Source organism: Mycetomoellerius zeteki, unplaced genomic scaffold (assembly GCF_001594055.1).
Source record: "Mycetomoellerius zeteki isolate Tzet28-1 unplaced genomic scaffold, Tzet1.0 scaffold120, whole genome shotgun sequence".
Classification (NCBI taxonomy): Eukaryota; Metazoa; Arthropoda; class Insecta; order Hymenoptera; family Formicidae; genus Mycetomoellerius; species Mycetomoellerius zeteki.
Window position 1 is genome coordinate 1219850 of NW_017256127.1, and position 24041 is coordinate 1243890.

At 31.8% G+C, this 24041-nt stretch overlaps 3 protein-coding genes across 3 annotated transcripts in view; 2 read left to right on the forward strand and 1 right to left on the reverse strand.

Moving 5' to 3' along the window:
* Positions 1–86: 86 nt before the first annotated feature.
* Positions 87–1223, forward strand: Mpp6 (M-phase phosphoprotein 6). Its single transcript, XM_018461198.1, has 3 exons — positions 87–229; positions 372–472; positions 920–1223. Exons 1-3 carry the CDS (start codon positions 182–184, stop codon positions 1221–1223), a joined length of 453 nt encoding a protein of 150 aa, XP_018316700.1. The 5' UTR covers positions 87–181.
* A 206-nt stretch (positions 1224–1429) lies between these two features.
* Positions 1430–4327, reverse strand: LOC108731102 (EF-hand domain-containing family member B). The gene is made up of 7 exons (XM_018461196.1): positions 4167–4327; positions 3889–4062; positions 3084–3285; positions 2473–2665; positions 2200–2274; positions 1939–2042; positions 1430–1694 (listed from the first exon to the last, which is right to left on the reverse strand). The coding sequence occupies exons 1-7, from the start codon at positions 4277–4279 to the stop codon at positions 1509–1511; spliced, it is 1047 nt and encodes a 348-aa protein (XP_018316698.1). The 5' UTR covers positions 4280–4327; the 3' UTR covers positions 1430–1508.
* A 13807-nt stretch (positions 4328–18134) lies between these two features.
* Positions 18135–24041, forward strand: part of LOC108731093 (uncharacterized) — a 31896-nt gene continuing 25989 nt past the window's right edge. The window contains exon 1 of the mRNA XM_018461182.1: positions 18135–18639. Within this exon, the coding sequence (XP_018316684.1) occupies positions 18472–18639 (168 nt within the window). The 5' untranslated portion in view covers positions 18135–18471. The remainder of the gene's footprint in view (positions 18640–24041) is intronic.

The following is a 24041-nucleotide window of genomic DNA, read 5'->3' on the forward strand; positions in this document are numbered from 1 at the left end:
GTTTACAGTGATTTAGGCATTGTGGTATTTGTTATTGACATGTGCGTATGATCTCTCAAAGAAGATTTTCATAATTTGGACTATTTTTTGAGGAAAATTGTCATTTTTCACATTTTAACTGTCTCTTGGGAGGTATTACTGTTATTTTCCTCGTCCGTGATATTAATCGTTAAATATAAACATGAATTCAAAGAAAATAACTCTGTCAAAGAGTATACTGGAAATGAAGGTGAGTTGGGAAAATTTATAGAAAATAGAATATTTCCAGCAAATTATTTCACGTTATTTGTCGTTATTTTGACGTCAAAATGACAAATAACGTCAGTTTGTTCGCTCGGTCGTGGCACGATAATAAGTGGATTTGTTTGCAGTTTATGAAACGGACGAAAGACAAAGTGGAAAAAGAGCAGTTTCAAGAAGAAGGAGAGGAATACTTCGGCAGCGAACTTACATCACGTATGAAAAAAGCATCGTAAGTACTTTCTGTTATTTTTTTCTAAATAGCCTTGTATCTGGATTAATAATTATGTAAATTAAAACAACAATATAAATATTTTGATATTTTGTATCCTGAAATATATATATTTAATGGCAAATTCGATTGGAAGCACTAATGCACATTGGTGCATATTAAATCTGTTATACACTGATTTAATTTGAGTATAAAAATGAAATGCAAATATTTCGGATTATACATATTTCGGAAATACATATTTTACCTAATAGTACAATAAAATGTATAGAGTATTTCATGATTTAATCGTTTTTTATGTTTATTTATAAACATATCTTTACGTTATTTTGTATACGACGGTTTTAATGTGTACCAGTGCGCACTGAGAATTCGCTATAATAAGACTCACATTTTTTCCTGGTGAAAATATCGTTGTGATATCGATGCTTCTATTTTACGTTTAAGTGGAAAATTTCTTATGGAACCAAGTTATGTTTTCTGCGAGAAACTTGATGATGGTAGATTAAGCTTTCAAGGGATGAATCCAACTATAGAAAAGTTAATGGAAGCAAAGGAGAATGTTAAACGAGCCAACGAAGATGTAAAACAAGATACTGATATATCTGATGAACAAATGGCTGTTCAATGGACGAAAATGCGAGCAAAATTTGATACTGCAAACAGACATAGAAAGCCGCAACATATAAAAATAAACGATGAAGACGAACCATTAAGTAAAATACCAAAATTTTTGAAACCTATAGAATGAATTTGCATTGTAAATAATTATATAATAATTAAGCATATAATTTTATTTATATTAAGTAAATATGTTGTACAGTTTATATATTTGACGCATACATAAATTTTTATCTGATAGAACTTAAACTGATTATTATATTACTTTAATATGATCGTTGAAGATTATATAGCTGTTATTTTCAATAATATTTAGTAGTTATCACATTTAAAATACGCAATTTATATTTTTCTTTACAAGTTTCTTTATAGATCTTTCTATATAGATCTTTCAAGATGAAAAGCTCATATGCATTTAATCACATGTAATTTTCTTTGCTACGAAACCTGACGTGGCAAGTAGCTCTCGAAATGTTTCAACGCACACACCACTGGTGCAATCCTTCCGCATTCCTTCCTGCCAAAGTGTATCAAAACTCTCCTCTGGAAATTCGAAACCGATGTTCTCGAATATGCTTCGTATTTCTTCCTTGTCGCGCATCTATATAACAAATTTGTAAATATAAATTAATATTTTCATAATATAACATATAGTAGTGTATAATACAATGGAATAATTAGATACAATAGTATATAAATTAATATTTATAGTTAAGAATTTTGGCGGATTTTTTGTATGAGACAAAATCTTCGGATTTTGTAATTTGATATAATTCATACCGAATTAAGAGTAAAAATATTTAAACAATGGAATAACTAGGATAATACGAGATCAAGCGACCTACTTTGAAAAAATCTATATGTGTCAAACCGTATCTCGTAAATATACTAGGCGATGTCAAGCAATGGACGGAGGTTTGATCGCCCAAGTTCTCGGTGTCTGGATGTAATCCGGCACGCGGTAACATTGTTATCAAAAAATCTGATCTTTCAGATGGAAGTCCTGCCGCACGTACTTCTATAATATTTCTTATAGTTCATATTTCAAACTTATTTTCACTTGGAGAGAAATATTTTTAAGATCGAGAGATATAAAAAGTAAACCTTACTTGTACTATCAGTTGTCTGAATATTTTTTATGCTGTCATTGTACGTAGTACAATCTGGGCTCATCACTGGTACTAAAATAATATTCTTTAATATCATTGCAGTGTTATTATAATTTAAATTAAAAATTAAAATTAGAACTGAAATGCGTTTGAAATTATTAGATTAAAATTAATTATTGTTATTAATTATCATACAAAGATGTATCATTTGTAATTTCTCTAATTCAATTTTGAGAATTTAGAATATTATAAAAATTATTGATTAATCACGTTTAATTGTTGATAGAACGGGTAAACTACGCTTCCAATTCAAGAGATTCAGCATTTCTCTGTAATTAATATTTCCATTTGTGCGCAACTGCAACGTGTCCATTAATGGCACAAGAAACTTCTTGTTTGGATATATGCGATGCTTCTCGAAAATCAGAAAAATCTTATCTTCAGGTAGAGTTCCCACATTTTCCTACATTACAATTTTATGACTATTTCACAATTATAAAAATGTGATTTATGAAATGTGTGATTGTATAATTTTGGTTAATTTGATTAACGATTTATCTAGTATTCCATTTATATTTAAGTACGAATTTATAATAAATTGATATGCATTTTTGTTATACTAATATATAAAATACATAAAATAATTAATAACATATATATGGTACAGTCGGTTACCAAAAGGTTGCAACACTTTTTTCGGGTTTCGGAATGCAGCTTGCTCACCGAGCGATTCATGGATCCACAAATAAGAATCAATCATTTGACGAGTAGGCTGCATTCTGAAATCCATCGAAAAAAAGTGTTGCAACCTTTTAGTAACCGATTGTACGTATACATAGATATATTTAGATATATTAATAAATATATAGAGACATGTGTACTTTGTCCAGACAAGAAAATTCATCCTCTATGTCTAAAAACGGCACTTCCGGTATACGCTTTTTGAGTTTTCGACGGAAATCATTTAAATCTTGCAGACATTGCCACCAGGAAAGCACTTGCTCGTCTGATACATTTAATTCATCTTTGACACTCTTCCTACCGTGTACGGTATCTATATGAAGACGCGATGTTTCTGGATCTCTTAAATTATAAATTAGTAGTTATTTTCCACAAGGAAATTTATCATTTTTACTGTTAATTAATTCAAGTCTATCACTTATGTAGCTAGTATAAAAAAAAGATCATATTTTGTATTGATATAGTTTATTAAAATTATTTGAAGTTTAAATTCAAGTTACGTCGTTTTACAGGTTGACAAAATCTATGTAAATTAAATCTATGTGTTAAATTAATAAGAATAATATAAATGTGTGTGTAAAATTATAGTAATAACATAAAAGTAAGGACCGGTTGTTCCAGATAAACTATGTAGTGATTTACCTATTGGATAAACAAAAGAGTAAAAGAGAGTAAGAGTATAAGAGAGTAAGACAGAGATGAAGTTTACCGATAGGTGGAACAACCTAAGAGATATACAATTATAAAAAATAGTAAAAGAAATAATAAAACTATTGTATTTAAACTTTGTAACAATTAACACATTTGTATTTATCTATGTATTCACATGATAAAAAGGATTTGTTACGTAAGAGATTGGTGAGATTCTTGTCATCTCTCTCGTCATGCTATTATAAATTGTACAATTATCGCAAAATTAACAATTGCTGGTTCAACTGATATTACTTGACTTGTCCGACAAACGATCTAGTGCGTTGTAAGAAATCCGCTTGTCGACCGTTGACTAAGGTAACCGGTTCGTGATCAATCCACGTCAAAATTCTTCTAACTCGAGATTCCGATCCCCGGCTCTTTGGCGGTTTGCCAAATCTAACACATCTATCAAAGGACTTTTTATAACTGTAAAATAATTCCGATCATATAATGACAGCTTAATTTGTCTCAATCTCTGTTGCTTGATCAGCTATAGAGTTTTATTGACATCTTATTAGCATAATGCTTACTCTCTTGTAATTTGTTCTCCCGGTTCATAATGATTATGTGATTTTCGGTACCAAGAACGTGCAGTATCTTCTTGTACCATCGCGCTTTCCTCATGTTCAAGTATCTCTTTCATAGTCAATTCCACAAAAATCCAACTGAAAATTAATTATGATAAAAAGGTTAATTATATCTCATTACGTAACGCGCGCGTGTAATGATTATAATTTTTAAATTAAAATAAAAAATTGGAAATATTAAATAGATGCTATAAATTATTTTTTTCAGCGTACTCATAATAACGTAAATTACGTTATGAATTATGGGATTAAAAACAAAATTATAACGTTTCAGATTACATAAGAAAAAAAGTATCCTACACACAAAAAAATATATAAATGGGGATATTTTGGGAAAATGTTATAAGTTACGATTTCAGAGTATCGATCATGTAACTTTTTCCCTAGGGCGGAAACGTAAAAAATGAAAATTTATTGTATGTATGTGTGTATATATGTTCATACATACATAAAAATTTTCACTTTTTACGTTTCCGCTCTAGAGAAAAAGTTACATGATCGATACCCAGGGTTTGTAATTTTTTAATCTACGAATGGTTACAAATAAAATAGTGAATTATGTTATTAAATTCTTTTTCTTTTAAAGCAGCTTTGCAACTGTTGTAAAATTCTTCTGTTGAATGCAGCCATTTATAGCATCTATTCAATATTTTCAACTTTTTATTTTAATAAAAAAATTTTTAAGAGAAAGTTCCTAACGTAATATTAACTCAATGAAACTCAATTGTTTCTCGATATTTTAGTAAGATTTTCTAGAAGTGTTCTATTGCCTTCCAGAACGATCATCAAATCATGAAATTGTCTATATATATATATATATATATATGTCTCACACAATGCGCGATATCGCGTAACGGAATATGCCTGGTTTTTCAATGGAACGGCAGAAACGGAATATGGCCTAGCGCCCCGGCGACGTAACTTTATACGCGAGGGATATATCGAATGAAGTTGTTCGGTTGGTGCCAGCTTTTTTCCCGCGTGTTAATTCCCCGAGATGGATTTGTGGCGTTTAAAGAGCCGGCGCGGCGTCTTGTTGCGCGCCGATTAATTGCTCCGTTAATTACCTCCGCGCACGCATTACGCAATAACGTAAATAGATACAGTTACATGTTCTTGGGTAATCCCTGGTATTTATCATTCTTTTCTTCTGCGTACATGTATATATGCGCGTGTATGTGTGTGTTGTTTTTCGTTTTATAGTGCATATAATAGCGAGCAGAGCAATACGATTATTTACTCTCAGATAGCCAAATATCCCAAGGAGAACAAGGAAATCAAAGTAATGTCAATTTGACGTCATATTGACGAATTTATGTCATTTTTTGGTAATGATAAAAATCTCGATCTCAGATGATTTAAGAATGACTGTATATAAATGACTTCATATGTATACGGGGTGATCCGAAATTCCCGCATTCGGAGTATAAAGTCATTCTTAGATCATCTGAGATCAAGATTTTTATCATGATAAAAAAATGACATAAATCCGTCAATATGACGTCAAATTGACATTATTTTGATATTTTGTTCTCCTTGGGATATTTGGCTATCTGAGAGTAAATAATCGTATTGCTCTGCTCGCTATTATATGCACTATAAAACGAAAAACAACACACACATACACGCGCATATATACATGTACGCAGAAGAAAAGAATGATAAATATTGTACAAAAATCGACACAAAGATGTACGTTTAATAAAAATATAGAAACGAATTAAAATCGCGAAATCCTCAATATATTTTATTGTGCTATTTGATAAAAAATACATTGGGTATTTTATTAATTGAGATATTTCACTTTTACATTCAGATTAGATTAGTGTACAACAGCTTTAATGTGCACTGAGTGCGCACCAGTTCTGCCAGTGAAAAACGCTAAAATCGAGAGCATTGTGTGATGTATATTACGAGCTTTTCTAGAAAGAAAAAGAGAGAATTAATATAAGTCTCGCGCGACGATAAACATAGCAAGATGCGCTGACAGACGCATAGCGGTGTCTTGATGACAGGTATTGTCTATTAATTTGACGACAGAAAATCATTTAAATGCCGTTACTGCGTGACAAGTAATATTCTTATTATTTATCGTCGCAATTTTGCAGAATTCGTACAATGTGGCGTCGTTGACGACCGCACCGTTATATTCAGGAGAGCAATTCGCGCGCTCGCACTCGCTTGCACCACTTTCAGAGATTTAATGTATTCTTACAGCTGCCACGTCAAGCTCATGATGCAATAATATTGGCTGTTTCGCCTTGTTTTCCAGATAAAATATCGGGTCGTTAATTGCAGTGGCATGTGGCTCGCCTTGAACGAGTCCCGGCTCTTCCCTTTAACAACATCGCGGGATGGCTGGGTATCGAAAATCGCGCCCCGACACGACCGCGAAACTCGATAATATATTTATAAAATCCTCGATTGCTTCGGGCACAAAATCATTTATACCTCATGAAAGTTTGGAGATATTGCGATATCTTACGGCGATTATTTATTATAGTGATCAACATTGTCGAAGTTATGACTACAATTATTCGAATGTAGCGAATTGGAACGTAGTGGAATGAAAAGAATGTTACTTTCAGAGAAAGAATTTAAATATTATTCTAACAAACTATTCAAGATAAATAGTAATATTTAGAAATATTTATATAATCTTTATTAAGTGAAAATGGACCGAAAAATGTTCGACTCAAGTAAGTCAAAAGGGCCATATTTGGTCACGACTGCTCTTACTATATCTATAACAACTCTTATTTTGATGTAAAAATGACATCTTTAATGTCATTTTCACGTCAAAATGACGAAAAATTACGTCAGCTTTCTACCTGGGAATTTTTGTATGAATTTTTATAATTTTCAGTTTAAGTAAACTCCTCGAGGATCGTTTGTCGGTCTTGAAACATAGTCTTTGAGTGCATTTCGTTTCACGCATGATGCGCATGATGTATCATTTATCTTTGTTGTTCACTGAATGTTAAACAAGGATAAATGATGTATTATGCACATTATGCGTGAAACAGAATGCACCCTTAGAACGAAACTGGAGTACGTAATATCACAAATTAAATCGGTAAGCAATTTAATTTATTAATATTACTGATACTAATCTGAGCATCTTTAACTATCTTATTTCACTAATCTTATTTCACGAATGACTGCAATAAAAAAAAATCGATTTTTATAATTCTAAATGAATTGATCACATCCGCATCGGAATGTACAATTAATGACTGATTAAATTTCTCTTTTTGCATTTATTAATTATCCATTCATTATTTTTGCTGTTTTGCGTTACATAAAACAGGTATAAATAAAATAAGCTTAATGTAGCAAGGATATTATATCAAGGAGGTAATATGGATCATAAAGATACAAACTTGTTTCGAATCCATCGTCAGTTACGTACGTTTTGATTTATTCACAATTAAAACAAGTTCAATCATATGTGCTCCTCTCATATTCCCTTAGTATATGATTAAATCCTAATTATATTTAATGCTTGCACCATCGAGCAGCAACTATCACGGCGGCTTATTTCTTTAAAAGGCGGTGCATCATTGCGAAGAAAAACCTTGCGGAATGATGCGGCTGGGTGCGACTAAGAACTCAACGGATGCGTGATACTCTCGGCGTGTTATTTCCACAAAAACGCGCGCTAAGATTACAGACAATTTGCGCGATACATCGGTGATTGGTCGAGTCATGCTCGGGGTGGAAGGGAAATCTCGATACGAATCTCGCGGCACAATGTGACTTTCCTTCCTGGAGAGATCGCTCCCCTATCTCTTTCCGCGCGACTATGGAATCCCATAACGGTCTCCTGGAGAAGCAATTAAAGCTTGATCTATTGATTGGAAAATGATTAGAACGACGAAGCTGACCGGCCACTCCCTTTCTATCACTCGTTAGTCTTCTTGCGAGAGAGGAAACGAAGAGAATTGCTGCTTCGTTGCACACTTTGAGAATTGCAATTCCGCCTCGAAAGGCGAGCGGAAGCTAACGAGATATGACGTGGAGAACATTTTTTCTGTATATTTTATTTTTTTTTGTACGTAACGTAATGAGTACGTATTATAAAATATGATGAGTAAAATGAGAGGTATATTACATTACCTGTATATTTATGTCACTTTATTAGATATTATAAAATAACAAATACATATAATAAAATTTTATAGAAGCAAACCCAAAATAATCAAATTAAGTAACTACAAAATAAGTATAAAGTAAAATACGCATATGAATATAAATCGTGTCCAAACTTAGAATGCTGATCTACTTGGCGTCCACATTTTTTTTATATTGGCGAAGAACTTGCGTCGCCACGAGTTTCATGAGGAGAGAAGGAGAGAAGGACGAAAGCTCGGACATGGCAAGCAGACAGTCTTGTTGTTCATCTTGTACGTGCTAAATATTTAAGTCAGGTTGCCGTCGGCATTAAACGACGAGCAAACATCGCCAATACACCGCGGAAGAAAACGTCGCTCGTTTATCAAGTGCAAACAAGGCACCGTTTGGTCTGCCTTCCTCGTCATCCCTCAGAGTAAGTTGTTATTCAGACGGCTCGGATAAAATCTTCGTAACGTGACGATAATTTAAATTTTAAAAAAATGACTCTGTGATTACTTTGATCCACGTAAATCTAAATATATATTTTTTCTCTTTTAATATATTTTATATATATTTAAATTCGTGTCTCTAATCGTAAAATATAAGTTATAATATTTGTATATGAAAGTGTTAAATTATTAATTCGATTTCTCGGTATTATCTTTTGAGAGAGGATGCCAATTTCGTGGAATAATTATTTATTTATATAACAAAATAAATTTCATATGATATCTGTAGAAGAATGTGAGAGGTGAACGCGCGAATATTTTATCTATCAAAAGATTCGTTGGTACGTGTACAGATTAATCTCTTTGCTATCAGATATTTTTGCGAAGGTACGCGAACAAATTAGAGAAATGGTTGGAAAGGTGAGAACAATCCTATCTGAAGAAATCGTATCTGTGAATGTACACAACGAGAAAAAGCCCGAGATCTCGGCCAAGAGGAACTCGATATCTCATCCAGCTGTGCGGCTGCGAGGATTTTTAAGTTACAACCTCGTGCAAAGAGAGAAGCGCTAAACAACGAACATTTGAAATTGCGTCGTCTAGTTGCATTTAAAGCAGCAGCTCCCAAACTGCACAAGTGAGAGTAATAATAAATCAGTAGAGTGAATATTGCAAGGACAGATAAGAATGGCACGTGCTTTGCGCCAAGCATATCTCTACTTCTATTTCTGATACGTGTTGTATATTTGAACGTAAAGAGTTGACATTTTTCGCAGAATGCTTCTCGTAAGCGAAGGCTTACGTTAGCTTATCTTCAGAATATCATTAAAAACATTATTTTTAAGTTGTTATTATTCCTTATCGATATTTACGGGTCCAGTGGACTAAACATTTTCTTCAACTACATTGTAAAAAATTGTGTACAACAAATGTTTTTTTACATCCTTTCATAATTTTAAATTAAATATTCTTATATTTCTCGGATTTTTACTTTTAAAATAAAATAATCGTTTAATTATGTTAACCAGCAAAGACATATTAATTTATAATATGCTAGACTCGTGAATATTAATAAGGAAATTTCTGATTAAGTGAATATCAAGGGCTAATCAAGAACATTAGTTTAAATACTTCAAAAATTAAATCTTATTTCTTAGAATTGAGTCAAAGTTCATGCCATGACTTATTATTTTTTAATATTAAAATTAAAACTTTAATATATTATGAATTTGTGTATTAGATATATATATAAAATTTTAAAAGGAGAGGAATTATATAGTATTATATAGTATATAAATATTTTTTAAATAATTATATCCGGATTTAAGAATTATCATTCATAAAGAAGAAAAAGCATTAAATAATAATATTTTAATTTTAATTTTATATCTTATTATTTTGGTGATATTTGGATATCTTTATTGTCGAAACAATAGATTGATATAAATTATCGCTTGATAAAAGTCATGACTTATAATTTGATATTATCACAATTTAAAAAATTGAGTATGAATTGAAACGTTTAGTTCATTTGATTGAAAATAAAGGTAATTACAAGTTTTTTATGACATTACATCTTGCATTGTTCTTTTCAGGCATTCTCTTTTTTAAATAATATTTTTATTGTGTTACGTATACGGAAGATTAGGTTTACGAAGATTAAGTTATATTCTTTACGACAGGTGTTCCTTCGATGGGAACCCCTGACAGCAGATATGGTAGTATGTGATGTAGTACGAAACAGTGTCAGCAAGCTGGGTCGGCGTGTGAATAAAACGGTAACCGAGCGCGGAACAATATTTGCCCGATAATCAACCTGGAAAACGTTCTCTCTGCATGCTAATGGATTTAGCGATGACGGGACCACGTGCTTCGTTCCGAACGAACGAGCGTTGCTGCACACGCGGCCGGCACGCGCATGTTATGCAGCAAATGTCTGTTTACCGTGCCACGTGTTTCATCGGCGATGATCGATGAGATTTTTATTCGAATGCCAACAAACAACACGGTGAACCGAAGTGTTTCTTCTGCCGCGAGCGAGCTCAATCGACACGGAAGGATCGCTCGAATTCGGGTCGGATTCCTGTGATCATCTACAACTCCGTTATTTGCACATCGTAGATTTATCACGGAATTTCCACCGTTAAGCATTTCCTGAGAACCTTTCTCAGCAGATATAATTACGGTGTAGTTAGTAACGCTATGTGTATAGTGTGTTCGGACGTCCCTTTCTGTAGAATGATGTATTTGATGGAAAGATTTATCTTAAGAGAAAATACAGGGAAATTATAAGATGATAGATTATCTAAAATCTTGCGAATTAAGAAGAAAGTTAAAAATATTAATATGTATAAAACGTAATAGATATAATCTAAAGATAATCTTTCAAGGAGACAAACGAAAATATAAAATATAAGATGTAGAATGTATATTTTTGTTATTATAACTGTGTGTTATTTTTTAAAGTAAGTTTTTAATCAGTTTTTGGGAAATTATTTTATAAAGATTCGAGATATCTGGGACGGAAAAAAAATCTGTCAAATGAAAGAATTTTTCAGTTATCTTTTTGTGAAATATTAATGCAATTATTGAAATAAATTAATAAGATACGATCGAGAGAAATCACGGTCGAAATTTTTATGTTAAATTCTGTAATTGTAGACTTATTTCATTAGAGTATCTTTTCGTCCAACGGAACCTTTCGACAAGTCATTCGTGTAATTATCACGACCCTGATAAGGCGTGAACGGTAACGCATCTTGCTATTGCTTTCACTCCGGATCAGTATTTTTTCCGCATTTTTACGATACCGAGCGAAATTCAGATGAATCGTTGCATTTGGTAGCAAATTTACAAATATTATTTTTTTAAGCAGACATCAGGAAAAGAACCATTTTTATTTACCTACGATCTGTAAAAGTGCTATAAAGTTATCTGAGAACGAATTTTTATTTAAAAAATTGACATAGTATTAAGATTAGATAAAGATTTGAAACAAACATTTATCAAGAAAATAAATAAATAATTGATTTGATCATCTTGGTAATTTTAATGAGCTCAAAATTTGTTCCCTTCAAAATCTATTCTATACTTTTCGTTATCAATTGTAATTTTTCTCTTAAATTTTCTTTTCTTTTGTATTGTGTTGGTAAAATTGACAGATTTCTTCTTCAAAATGATGTAACTTATTTAATTTTGTCTATTTACATAGCTATTTAATTTCAACTACTTTTTATCTATTATCCTTTATAATAATACTTTTATAATAATACTTTGCATGTTCCATCAAATGCTAAAAGAATTAAAATAAAAGTCTGAAGATAATTATAAAATTTTATTAACGTAATTTTTTATTGCAATTGTGCATTTTATTTTATTTATTTAATAAACTATTATGCAATAATTACGTATTATTCGATATTAAATTAGTCACATCTTGCATCTTAAATTTCTGTGCAAATGAAAATCTAACGAGAGAAATACAGTTAAATTTTCTGAAGATTAAGCATGCTATTTATGAATATTCGATATAATGTCTTTTCTTTTTTGAAATCTATCTTTCGTGCATTAAATAAACTGCATCACACCAGTTCGACGTTCGATACTTTCAAGGAACTCGTTTCAACCTTCACACTTGTGCCGTTATAATGTATCGCTCTTAGGATGACTTCGAAGTAGCGGCAGCAGTTTCAGCTTATTCTCCATCATCATCCGTCACACGTGTTCGTAGGTCGGGTTCATCAATTTGACGGAGGGAGAGATCGATTTCCCTTACTCATTGTCAGTCTTAAGATAATATGGCTGGAAGTAGCGCCGTCCTTATGTCTATAATAATCGCACCGTAACGGAATTAGAAATGATAGACACCGCGTCAAACGAACTCTTTTGTTAATGTTCATTATAGCTTAATAACTGGTATTTTTAAGGTGGTTTATGAAGCCAATTAACAATTTGCGAATAAAATCTTATCTGTTAGAAACATCATGATTTGAAGGTCATCATTTAATTTAGTATTCTCAACAGCTCTTTAGTTACTTGTTCATTATCGTTTCTTTAAAAACGATACTAAATTTTTTAAATAATTAATGTATAGGGATTTTCATACAATTTAAATTGAATTTATTAGCTTTGATATCAGATTAGTATTTAGTGATCTGAAAAATATTTTAATTTGAATAATATAATTGAAAAATATTTGGTAGATCCCTAAAGACTCATATGAATCGCAACTTTGATGCAAACTCTTGTTAATCATAAGTATCTTTTTAATCTCAACACAACAAATTCATTTTAAAATTTGAAAGTCTTAACATACTTAATTTTAATTGCAATAAACCTTTTTCAATACGTCACATATCGTATAATTGTATTACGTTAAAATACATCAAAGAGCAGTTCCTTTTTGCAACATATTATCTGAAGTTTCTTTTATATACAACAATTAATAAAATAATAAACGTAATAAAATAATTTGATAAACTGGATCATATTCAGGAAACAAATAATTACGGAAAAAAATCATTTTTTTTAAGTAGTTGTTAAGTAGTATTATGTACTTTTGTTAAGTAGTATTATCAATAATCACATTGTTAATTCAATGAGTGCATCAAAAATATTTTTAAAATTTTATCGGGAGTAATCTTTGTTCGAATTCGTCAGTCAGATAAAGTTCTAAAAATGATATTTATTCTAGGCAATGAGGCGTGTAATTGCCGGTGTAAAAAAATATCTCGCTGCCATAAAAGAAAAGGTATTAAAATTTGACATGTGTGTGTTTTTATGGTACTTAGGATATCGTATACGAATTTAAGTATACAATTATACGAAGACCGTTATCATCGCGTTTGTACGAGCGTAATTTTAGCATCAAGGAAACCGAGCTAATGGTATCCAACAATATGTCATTTCTACCTTAGACACTCCCTAATTCGGTACCGATTTACATTCTCTCTAGGCAGATAAGAATCCAAGTATGCGCCATTATCACGATCTCTTTTCCTATCGCAAAATCATTTTTACGTGATAAAATATCATTCTGCACTGCGATTACAAAACTTTCGCAAATATAACATATATATTAAATGTAAAAAGATAATATCAGTTGTTCATTCTTTGATAAAGACCATTAATTTCAATGGATTATTTGACTTTCGCCAGATCTTAAAAAAATTCTAAACAATAAAAATTAGAGTAATAATAATTATAAATATAATAAAATTAGTGATGTGTGTAAAATGAAATCAGAAAAAAAATTTTAAATAAAAGTTAGTAAACTTTTAGGTTTCTCGTGTAATGCAATTTGGCAAATATAGAATTAAATAATTATTTCAATAAGTTGTATACAAATAATTTTAGAATTTGTTTTTTTTAAGCACGTTATATTAACGTGAAATCATAGAATTGATTACATTCCTTTGATTAAGACTTTTGAACGTAAATGATGGTACATCAGTAGGTCAAATTTAAGATTGTCGGATAGTTTTGATCCATTAATAATAGATTAATAATAGATTAATTATAAATACATCATACATATATATATATGTATATATGTATATAAACTGTGTTCTCTTCCAGAGACACACGTAATTGCCATGTTCCGGTAAGCCAATAAAAGGTATGTATAATGATAAGCTTTCTCAGTTCCATTAAAAATTACAAAAATATTATTACTCTCGTGAGTTAGCGTGTGTAGTTTTTTAAAGAAATACTTTCTTGGCACGAAAGTTCTAATGAAATATATAAAAGTTTATAAAGATGAAAATCTATATCGAAATAAACATTTCGTAATTGTATTCTTTTCTAAATCTCTCATTTCAGAAGATCTCAATTTGATTTTTTAACAGTTTTTTCTTTTTGAGATTTATAGATTTATAAATTATTATTTGATTCTTTTAGACTTGTTCAAAATTTATACATATGTGTGTGTGTGTGTGTGTGTGTGTGTGTGTAAATATATAAATATATACATATTATGCATATATATGTATGCAGTTGAGGGAAAAAATACACATTATATTTCCTACATGTATACTAATACCAATTGATATTATTAGTCAATTATACTTGATAAACGGGCTGTCGGTGAGCGATATCGCAGAAAATCCCATTCGTTTCTTCGATTTCGATATTCTCTTATAGTTATACTGATATTGCCATACTCGACGCTTATAAACATAACGCGCTAACGATTATCCGCTTAACTCACTGACAGCTGACATTAGCACACGAATTCCCTCGTGAAGTGGTCGCGCGTTCTCTCGCGCATTGCTTTTGATACTCTTAGTTCTATCTACGCTCACCTTTCTACAAGTGATAGGACTATAACGTGTACACGTAGTTTCAAACGCCAGAGACAAAAGTGTTTTCATTACAGAAATTAATATTTCTTCAAAGAGACTATACGTATAATGTCTCTCTCCCTCTCTCTCTCTCTCTCTCTCTCTCTTCTTTCTTAATCTTCTACTAACTCATCTCTCTTTTCTACGAAATTAGTAAAAAGACAAATATATTCTTAATGATTGAAATTTCTTTTGACATTAAAAAGCATCAATTTCATATCAATTTGAATTTAATAAAATAAAATGAATGTGAATAAAATAAATTGAATGTCTGACTGAAAATCTTAATTAAAAAAAAACTGAAGAAATGAATAAAATAATTATGTTCACACAGCAATTTTTGTATATTTCTGTTCCTAATACTACAAATTGATAAAGTGTGTATGAATCGTCCTATACAGGAATTAGAATGCTAAGTATATTACAGACATATTTCCGTATTTAAGTTACAATTTATTTCAACGTCAAGCAAACTGAGATCTCTGCATTTCATTCGTCTATGGTTTCTAGAAAAATAGCTGATCGGTATGAAGCCGAACGGGTTGAGATGAATCCTAATTGTCTACACAATCTACAATTCCAGGCCAGCTATTTCTAATTCATCTCTAATGTATTTTCTGTTATTAATATCATTAGTATTAAATTGCTTTCGCCTCAAAAAATAACTTCGTATCTTTTCCTATAATCCTTTACTTTTTCATTGCTCATAATCAACTGTATTATTCTTATCGAATATCTTCATTGTCGAAAACCGAAATGCGATTGAAATTAAAATGATTCCACGTTCTTCGGAAAAATTAAAAAGTTTTACAATCGCATTGGCTATTCCATTATCGCTTTCCTCATTTTAATGCGATTGGAAATTAATTGTAAAGTGATGTACCACAGAACACAGGATGTTCATATGCATACAAAACGAGTGCACGCAGGTGCACTCCGTTCGAGGGGGGGATAGAGCAGCGAGACATGGGAGGAGTTCCCTGCGAGTGCTCTCTCCGTCTTGTCGAAGAGACCATTCTCGCGGTGGCAGAGGTGGTCTCTGCTCACCTGAGCGTTTCAGGTGGCAGTCGCCCTGCTGAGTCGTTCAGCGACGGGTTCTCCTCGCGTGAGCGCTGCGAGCGAGCGCGATTCGCCAGAGAACGCACGACGACGATCCCGGAAATTTGAGATCCGCGAATTCGAGACCGCGGCGATTGAGATGTCGAGCGTATCCGCGAGTACTCGCGATGCGACCCGGGAATCGCTGACGATCTCTCAAATTTTCCTTCGTAGATCGATGCATCCATCGTATCTGTTTCTATAAATACAATACTTAATTTGACACTTAGATCTAATTAGACTAGAGTAATTCGGTAGGATTCTTTTAGTCTAATAAAAAGATCGTTGTGAACTGAACTTTAATCAGGAACTAATTATTAAATCAAACTGATTTGACATTTTGATAGATCAGCTGACTGATTTGATACAATTACGTACTTTCGCTGATTGAGACAAATGGACACTTCCGTAATATTATCAATCTAGCATTTGTTCATAACTGATTTAATAAATTAAAAGGATTTGCAATGATTCCTAATTCAGAAATATCGCACAATCAAAACATTTGTGTATCATGAAACATTTTATAAAAGACGATGTGACGCATTAATATGATGAAGTAATCAAGCAAAGATTCTTTCGTCGATTGGGATAATTCATACGTTGCGACGCAGATCGACAGAGGATTGATTGAGGATTCGAAGGTAGATCCATAGCGTGCAGAAAGTGTGCTCTCGAGTAATTTCGAGATCTACTAATTGCGGCGATGGTCGAGGAAGAGTAATTTAGAAGAGAAGGTCGGCGTTCATTAAGCGGACCAGGATGATCCCGACGGTGGATTCGTATGCCGACGTGTGCAAAGCATATCCGAGCGGTAGTATGAATTTGTCGTGAAATCGACTCGTCCGACTGCATTCTGGTGGAATTATCAGAGTATCGCGTAATACCGAGCGACTCGGAGCTGCAAAAAGTATTCGGTTAAAAAACTGATCGCAGGAAGGAAACCTCAAGTCGGAGTTTTTAAAACCGTATAGAGAACGACTGGACGAGGAAGATATCTAAGTGCCCGCGTACGCGCATGTTGGTCAATGAAAACGTCTTATTAAAGATGTATCAACGTACGATAGAGGAACGAACGTGTGTTGATCGGGAACTATGTGAAATGCGAACAATGTCGTAGAGGTAGCAGTGTAATTTATTTACCGAAAGTAGACACTCGCTTCCGTACTCTGGATTTTTCGAGCTTTCTCTGATGAAGAAACAAACGATTCTTAAAAATATCTGTATAACTTTTGTTTTATATAAATTTATAAATGTATGAAAAATATAGTAAAAATATGAAAAAGGTGTAAATTAATCCAATTGTTAAATACTTTTTAAATAAAATATGTTTCAAAAATTTGTCTTTAGCTTTAGGACACAATAAAATAGAATTTTATATTAATATAAAAAAAGAGAATCGCCAGCGTTAAAGATTTTGGATATTCAAATTTCTCTATTCGAAAGTTCGATTTCAGAAAGGCTCATCTGATTTTGATGACTATAGATAAGAGTAGACTAGAAAGAAGATTAATTAATAGGCATAAGATTAAGGTGTGTGGAAGTTACTGAGACTATATCGATTGACTTAATCTGCTGACTACCGAATTAATTTTAACGGTAAATAAAAAGCGAGTTCAAAAAGCGAATAAAAGAAATTGTGGACATTCATAAATCTTACAATGATGACTTGACAGCTGATACCTACATCGTTATCGTTGATAAATGCCAATAATTATATAGCCATAAGTCTACGTCAAACAATAGAGTCAACAAAAGTCATTTGTAAATGTGAATCGATCGATCACGTGTTAACAAGAACTTACACGCGATTTGTAAAGACCCCCAAAATAAGATTCCGTTGTAACGGTACCATCAAAATTATAATTATTAATGCCATTGTTATGAATACTTTGCGTAATAAAAATAGCAATATAAACGACTGAACTTGCTCGAAAAAAAGGATAAGGGATTTTCGTTCAAATTTGTATAAATTTTAGTGAAGACTGCGAGAAAAAGGACATTCGAAGATTTCAAGGTCCTCGCGAATTTCCCTGGTAGATGGATTTACTTGAAAGCTGACGATGGAATGGACAACAATTCGACTGAAGAGCAATTGTTAAGAACTTTCGAAGTTTTGTAAAGATATTGCTTTCCCAAGTGCCGTAAAGTCAAGTATACAGATGAAATAGCCAAGGACTTTCCACAGGGAGTGCTTACTTCCGCGAGTGTCTCGGGCGATCATTGATCATAAACAAGTGGAGCATGATGGGAGAAGTGATCCGCGTTTCTGGGAGGGCACCGGACGTCGGTGACATTCTGAAGGAGGCCATGTTGTCGCAGAGGTTCGCTGATGTGGCCCTGTGCTGTCCGGGAGGTCAGCGATTCCTCGCGCATCGTTTAGTTCTGTCAGCAGCCAGCTCTTATCTTCAGGTCGGTATAAAATAAAATGACTGCTGTCTATTATAATTAATTGATAGTATCATAATTAGCTAATAGTAATTTATTATAATTAACAGTAATTAATAATTAAATTGATCATTGTAGAAATGACGAGTTAACTTTTTTGAATCAATTGAGAGCTCAGAAAAAAGTTAATTGTTTGTTTTTTTTTATTTTCTTCTTTATAACACACATTTAAGTTGGACTGATTAAATTAATTTGAGAAATTAAATAAGATCTAGGCTGTGTTTTATTCAAGTTTATTAAATATCTCTTTCTTCTTTTCGATTATTTATTTGGTAGATAGTATTAATGTGATGCGTTACCAATAATCAAAATACAGAGTTTCTTGATATCGTCATAATTAATATTTTTAACACTCGAAGTAACTATTTACCTTAAAATAACAGGAAGTTAATTGTAGAAATAGATAATTATAGATAATTATATCGTCCTGGATTTATATACGCGATTTATAGAAAGTTTCACAATATAACATTTCTCAAATGCATTTATTTGAGAGAAGCTCCTATATTACTGTTTCTCGCATTTTCGTCCATAATAAAAGACGCATAATAAAAAAAATATGACTTGCGTTGCCGTTTAATTAGCGGGTTGGTTACTGGATAACAGACACGAAGTTATTAATTCCGCACTTGAATGCAAATGCATTTCGCGAAGGATGTTTCTCGTTCGCCCATACCGGCTTGTATTCGACCGCGTAAGTGAACCACCGTCGCGATATAAACCGATTGTGTGCTCGCCGCTGACAAGCGTTTAATGCTGCCGAATTATGTCACACGGAAATAAAGATAATGCGATATCGCAACTTCGCACTCGAGGTTTCTTGAAACCGCGCCGACACGTTATGATGCGCGTCGCGCTCTTGCGAACTCACTGAGTTGCGCGATCGTTAAACTATTGCGCCACTAGATTGGAACATGAGCGCAAAATTAACGAGACAGGTGCGATAGTAGACTTGGCGATATTAATGTGCAACAGAAAACATGTATTCCTAATACTTCTCGGTGTGTACATCCTTCGAGGCGATTATTTCTTAAAGAGTTATCCTGTATTGAGTCAACGAAAAATAAATTGATTATTTTTTAAAGAATTATCCCGTACTGAGTTGACAAAAAATAAAACTTGTCTCATTTTAATTAAAGAAGATCAGATTATAATAAATTGGAAACTGTAAAAACTAACTTCGTTTTTTATTTATCTGGGTTCTTTCGAAACTTTGCTCTTTTTAATGCCACTTGATTCTATTATTATAGCGCAATTATTAGTTTTTGTTATCTTTTTGTACCTAATTTCTCGTGCGTTTAAACTTACTTTATTATACGTTGCTCATTCGGTTAAACGAGAATTCAATTATAATTACATTGGAAAACCATGATTGTTTATTATTTATACGAATTCTTTTAAAATTACTTTTAATTTCCAACAGCCACTTAATTGTGTTTTCATTACACAATTATTGGTCGTTACACCTTTTTACACCTTTTTACTTCTCCTGCGCGTTCAAATTTACTTTATTTTACGCTGCATTACGTTCGTACAGTTAAACTATAATTTAACTGTAATACATATCTAGAATTGTAACAAATGAGGTTGTCTTTTACTTATACCAGAATTGTTTTGAAATCTTGTTTCTTCAAACTTCTTTTAATTTTTAACGTCCACTGGATTCCGTTATCATCGTGCGATTATTAGTCGTTATGCCTTTTTATACCTAATCTTCTTCACATTTATTTTATTTTATGCTCCGTTGTTTTTATCACATAAAACTTTTAAGTGCAGTTTTACGTGAGTAGAATCTTGCTGCGGAAAGAAAACCTAGGAAATAAATCCCGATGCACACGCCAACGTACAACGTAATTACAAAGTAATGTCGCGTCAGCGACGTGAAAATTGTCAATTATGCGTCGCTGCCGCGATTCGTGCTAAGAATTGCGCTTTCTAAACTCTAGCAAACGGAATGCCGATGTTAAACGAGCTCAGTCCACTCGTTTTACTGACGTTTCATTTTATTCCACAAATTCTTATTTGGCTTTCTTAGAAGGATATTGAATTGCGTAATATAACGTATCTCGACCAATTTCAGCATCATCTGCAATTTTTTGCGATTGAATTAAAAAAAAAACATGAATAACACCGATTGAAGGCGGAATTAAAAGTAGCATTGCGATTGTGATCCGTTAGAAAGGCAATCGCTCTTCCCGCGTCTCACATTGGAGAAAGAAAAAACAAGGAAAAGGAAGAAAACGATGTCCGCAAAAGGTTTGCTCTCTTGTCGCAACAAATATGGCAACCTTGACTTTAATGTTGGCAGATATCCAGATCTTTGGTGCCGTAAAGATGTACGGCGCATTTCTACAGCACTAGACAACCCTTTTGCGGTTCTTGGAAGGTACCGGATCGTCCGCGCAATGCATCTTTCCGGTACTGCCATTCGTGGAGATTCCCAAGTCCCGGCATCTCGATTTATTACCGTTTGACCCAGTACCTGTTTACACGCAAGATTCCCACTTTTTCTTGCGCTCTTTCGTGCGTCGCGTGGCGCGAAAAGAAAAAAATAACTGTATACTCAGCGCGACATCACTATTCCTTAAAAAAAAAAAACGCAAAAAAAATAACAGTCAAAATATTTTAAAATTTTTATACTTGGAATTAAAATTATACGTATTTTCATTCGTAACTTTAATCATATTTTTAAAGTAATCAGAAGGATTATTGATAAAAAAAGTATTTTTTAATTGAAATTAAAATTAAAAATATACCTTTGTAACATTATAGTTTTTATTAAATGTTAGAAAAAATAAAATAAAAGATATTCTAGATATTCAGATCCTCTCTTCTCCGCCCCTCTTATACATCTTAAATTATATTCTGTTTTTCATTAAAATATTTATACATGTAATAATAATATTTTACATATAATAATTTTAAAAGTATAATTATAGTTTCCTTTTGTGTTGAAAGATATTATAAGATAAAATATTTCTCTATTTATTAAAAAATTTTGCGTTGTTCAAAGGAAAAGTGTTATTTTGTTACGTATTTTTTTTAGAACACGCTTTTATCGATAAATGCGCGTTTTTATTTTTAAATTCTATAGTATATGAAATGTAAACTATATATTAAATGTGCGCTAACATCATTATAAGCGTGTTCTGAATACGAGCTATAAAATATAATTTTATAGTTTTAAAATGATTGGCGTATGCATTTAAAGCAATCTTATTTTATTTGCTCATCGTTTGAAGCAAGTATTTCATTGACGCACGTCTCACGGCTAATTAACAAGTTAATGAGAATCATAAAGAGAGGATCGATATCCGGTTTTGTAGTAATTCAATCTAATAATGTTTTCGCGCGGTAAAGCAATTCGCTACAAACAGAAATAATTGAAAGAAAATGTAGCAAGAGTAAACGAAGTGAGTTGTTAAACATCTATGATTCAGCCACGATTTCTGAATTTTTATTGTAAAATAAATCGTATGATTTACAACAACACGCTATAGCATCTTGAAGTTGGCTATTTATATGATATTCTAACGAATGACTTGATTAATGCATATAATCGAGTGTATGTGTATATATATATATATATAATGTAATATAAAACTGAAGATGTTATATAGGCAATCAGAATAGAAATTAATAAAATTTGGACATAAATTATTTTAATTTAAGAAAGAAACAGAGAGAAAGAGAAAGAGAGAGAAATAGAAAGATTATAAGATTGTATAAAATGTTGAACAGACTCATCATTACAAAACATTGCGCAATTTGTGGACATAATTGCGCTATATACCGACTTTTTACTATATATCTAGCATTTGTTTTCATCTCGACGAGCGTGAAAAATCACACATGCTTTAATTAGCGCGCTGATACAATTAGATGAAGTGGGCTGATTCTTGCAGTCGCGAGTGAGAAAGTATTATTCAATATATTGTATTTTTGACATAAGAGAATTTCATGAAAATGTGAATTTATGATACGTTTTGTAGACCTGAAGGAGATCTCAAACCGGTTTATGACCATAATCATTTATTTTCAATTTTATTCGTTCCGTTGGATCACTAACACGGAAAATTATGTTTTTACGTTTAATTTAGTTACTTACGCTACGTGAAATTATCGACGCCCAAGAAAGATATTACGTTCAGAACACGAATCGTTACAATCCAGAATAGGATTTACGCATGTATGCATTTGGCCTGTTTCCTCCGCGGCATTTTACGGCTTCTTTATGGCTTCTTGGTAACATTAACTACTTTATTCATATTTTCGGGTAATTACGGTTGTACTATTTTTTTTCTTATTTCTTAATCCCGATGATGATCGACGACGTTTTTATTAAACGTTTTAGTTAAAAGAAATTTCTAAGAATTGAGAGTCTCCTTTTACTGTTAAAAAAATGTAATAAAAATGTGATAATATTAATACTTAAAATGTTTGATATTAAACAGTAATATTAAAAATACGATGTTAACTTTAAATATTTTCAGATTAATTAAAAAAATTATTTATAAAATTGTATATATATAATAATATTATTTTTTCCAGTTTATATAAAAAATATGTGTATTAGAAAAGTAATTATTAAAGATAATTAATCTTGCATAACTGTTTCAATATATAATTACTTAAGAAACAGCAGCCTCGTGCAAATGTCAATAAATTAAGAATTCTTGAATCGTTTTATAAGGTATAATAGGAATAGAGAGAAGCTTCAAACGATCAGTGATGAAAAGTTATTATCTTTTAGTGCGAGTAGATTATAGTGTAGATAGATATGTTTTTTACAAACGTCGCAATTTTACGCAGAATTTAATTAGATTATATCTATCTTTTATGTTCGAAGGAACTTTCAACTTTCCGTTAATAAATAGAAGAATATATGTTTCATAAATATCCGATTTTTCAGAATATGTTGTTATTATAAAAATTACTTCAAAATTATCAAATAATATTTCAAAGATAGATTTCTCAATCAAAGAATGAAGTCTTATTAATATACAGGGTGTCTCACAACTACCGCATTTCCTCTTAAGATCGTATTCTTGAGGTAATTTTGAGACGAAAATTCTAATACAAAAATGTCGAGGCTACAATAGTTTTTTAATTATAATTGGTTAAAGATAATGTGTTTCGAAAACTATTATAGTCTCGATATTTTCTTATTAGGATTTTCGTCTTAGAATGTTCAAAAGAATCCAGAAATAATAATAGAGGCTATAAAAGTAAAATAGTTTTTTACTTATAAGCATTTAAAGTTAACTTATAATTCAAAAAATTATTGTAGTCTCGACATTTTTGTATTAGGATTTTCGTCTCAAAATTACCTCAAGAATATGTCCTTAAGAGAAAATGCGGTAGTT

Bases quoted from the DNA above. Each gene is read 5' to 3' on its own strand.
- Mpp6 (XM_018461198.1), top strand. From the start codon at position 182: ATGAATTCAAAGAAAATAACTCTGTCAAAGAGTATACTGGAAATGAAG. The intron at 230-371 runs GTGAGTTGGGAA...ATTTGTTTGCAG, and splicing joins AGAGTATACTGGAAATGAAG to TTTATGAAACGGACGAAAGA. The intron at 473-919 runs GTAAGTACTTTC...TTTACGTTTAAG, and splicing joins TCACGTATGAAAAAAGCATC to TGGAAAATTTCTTATGGAAC.
- LOC108731102 (XM_018461196.1), bottom strand. From the start codon at position 4,279: ATGAAAGAGATACTTGAACATGAGGAAAGCGCGATGGTACAAGAAGAT. The intron at 4,063-4,166 runs GTAAGCATTATG...ATTATTTTACAG, and splicing joins GGAGAACAAATTACAAGAGA to TTATAAAAAGTCCTTTGATA. The intron at 1,695-1,938 runs GTAGGTCGCTTG...TTTGTTATATAG, and splicing joins CACATATAGATTTTTTCAAA to ATGCGCGACAAGGAAGAAAT.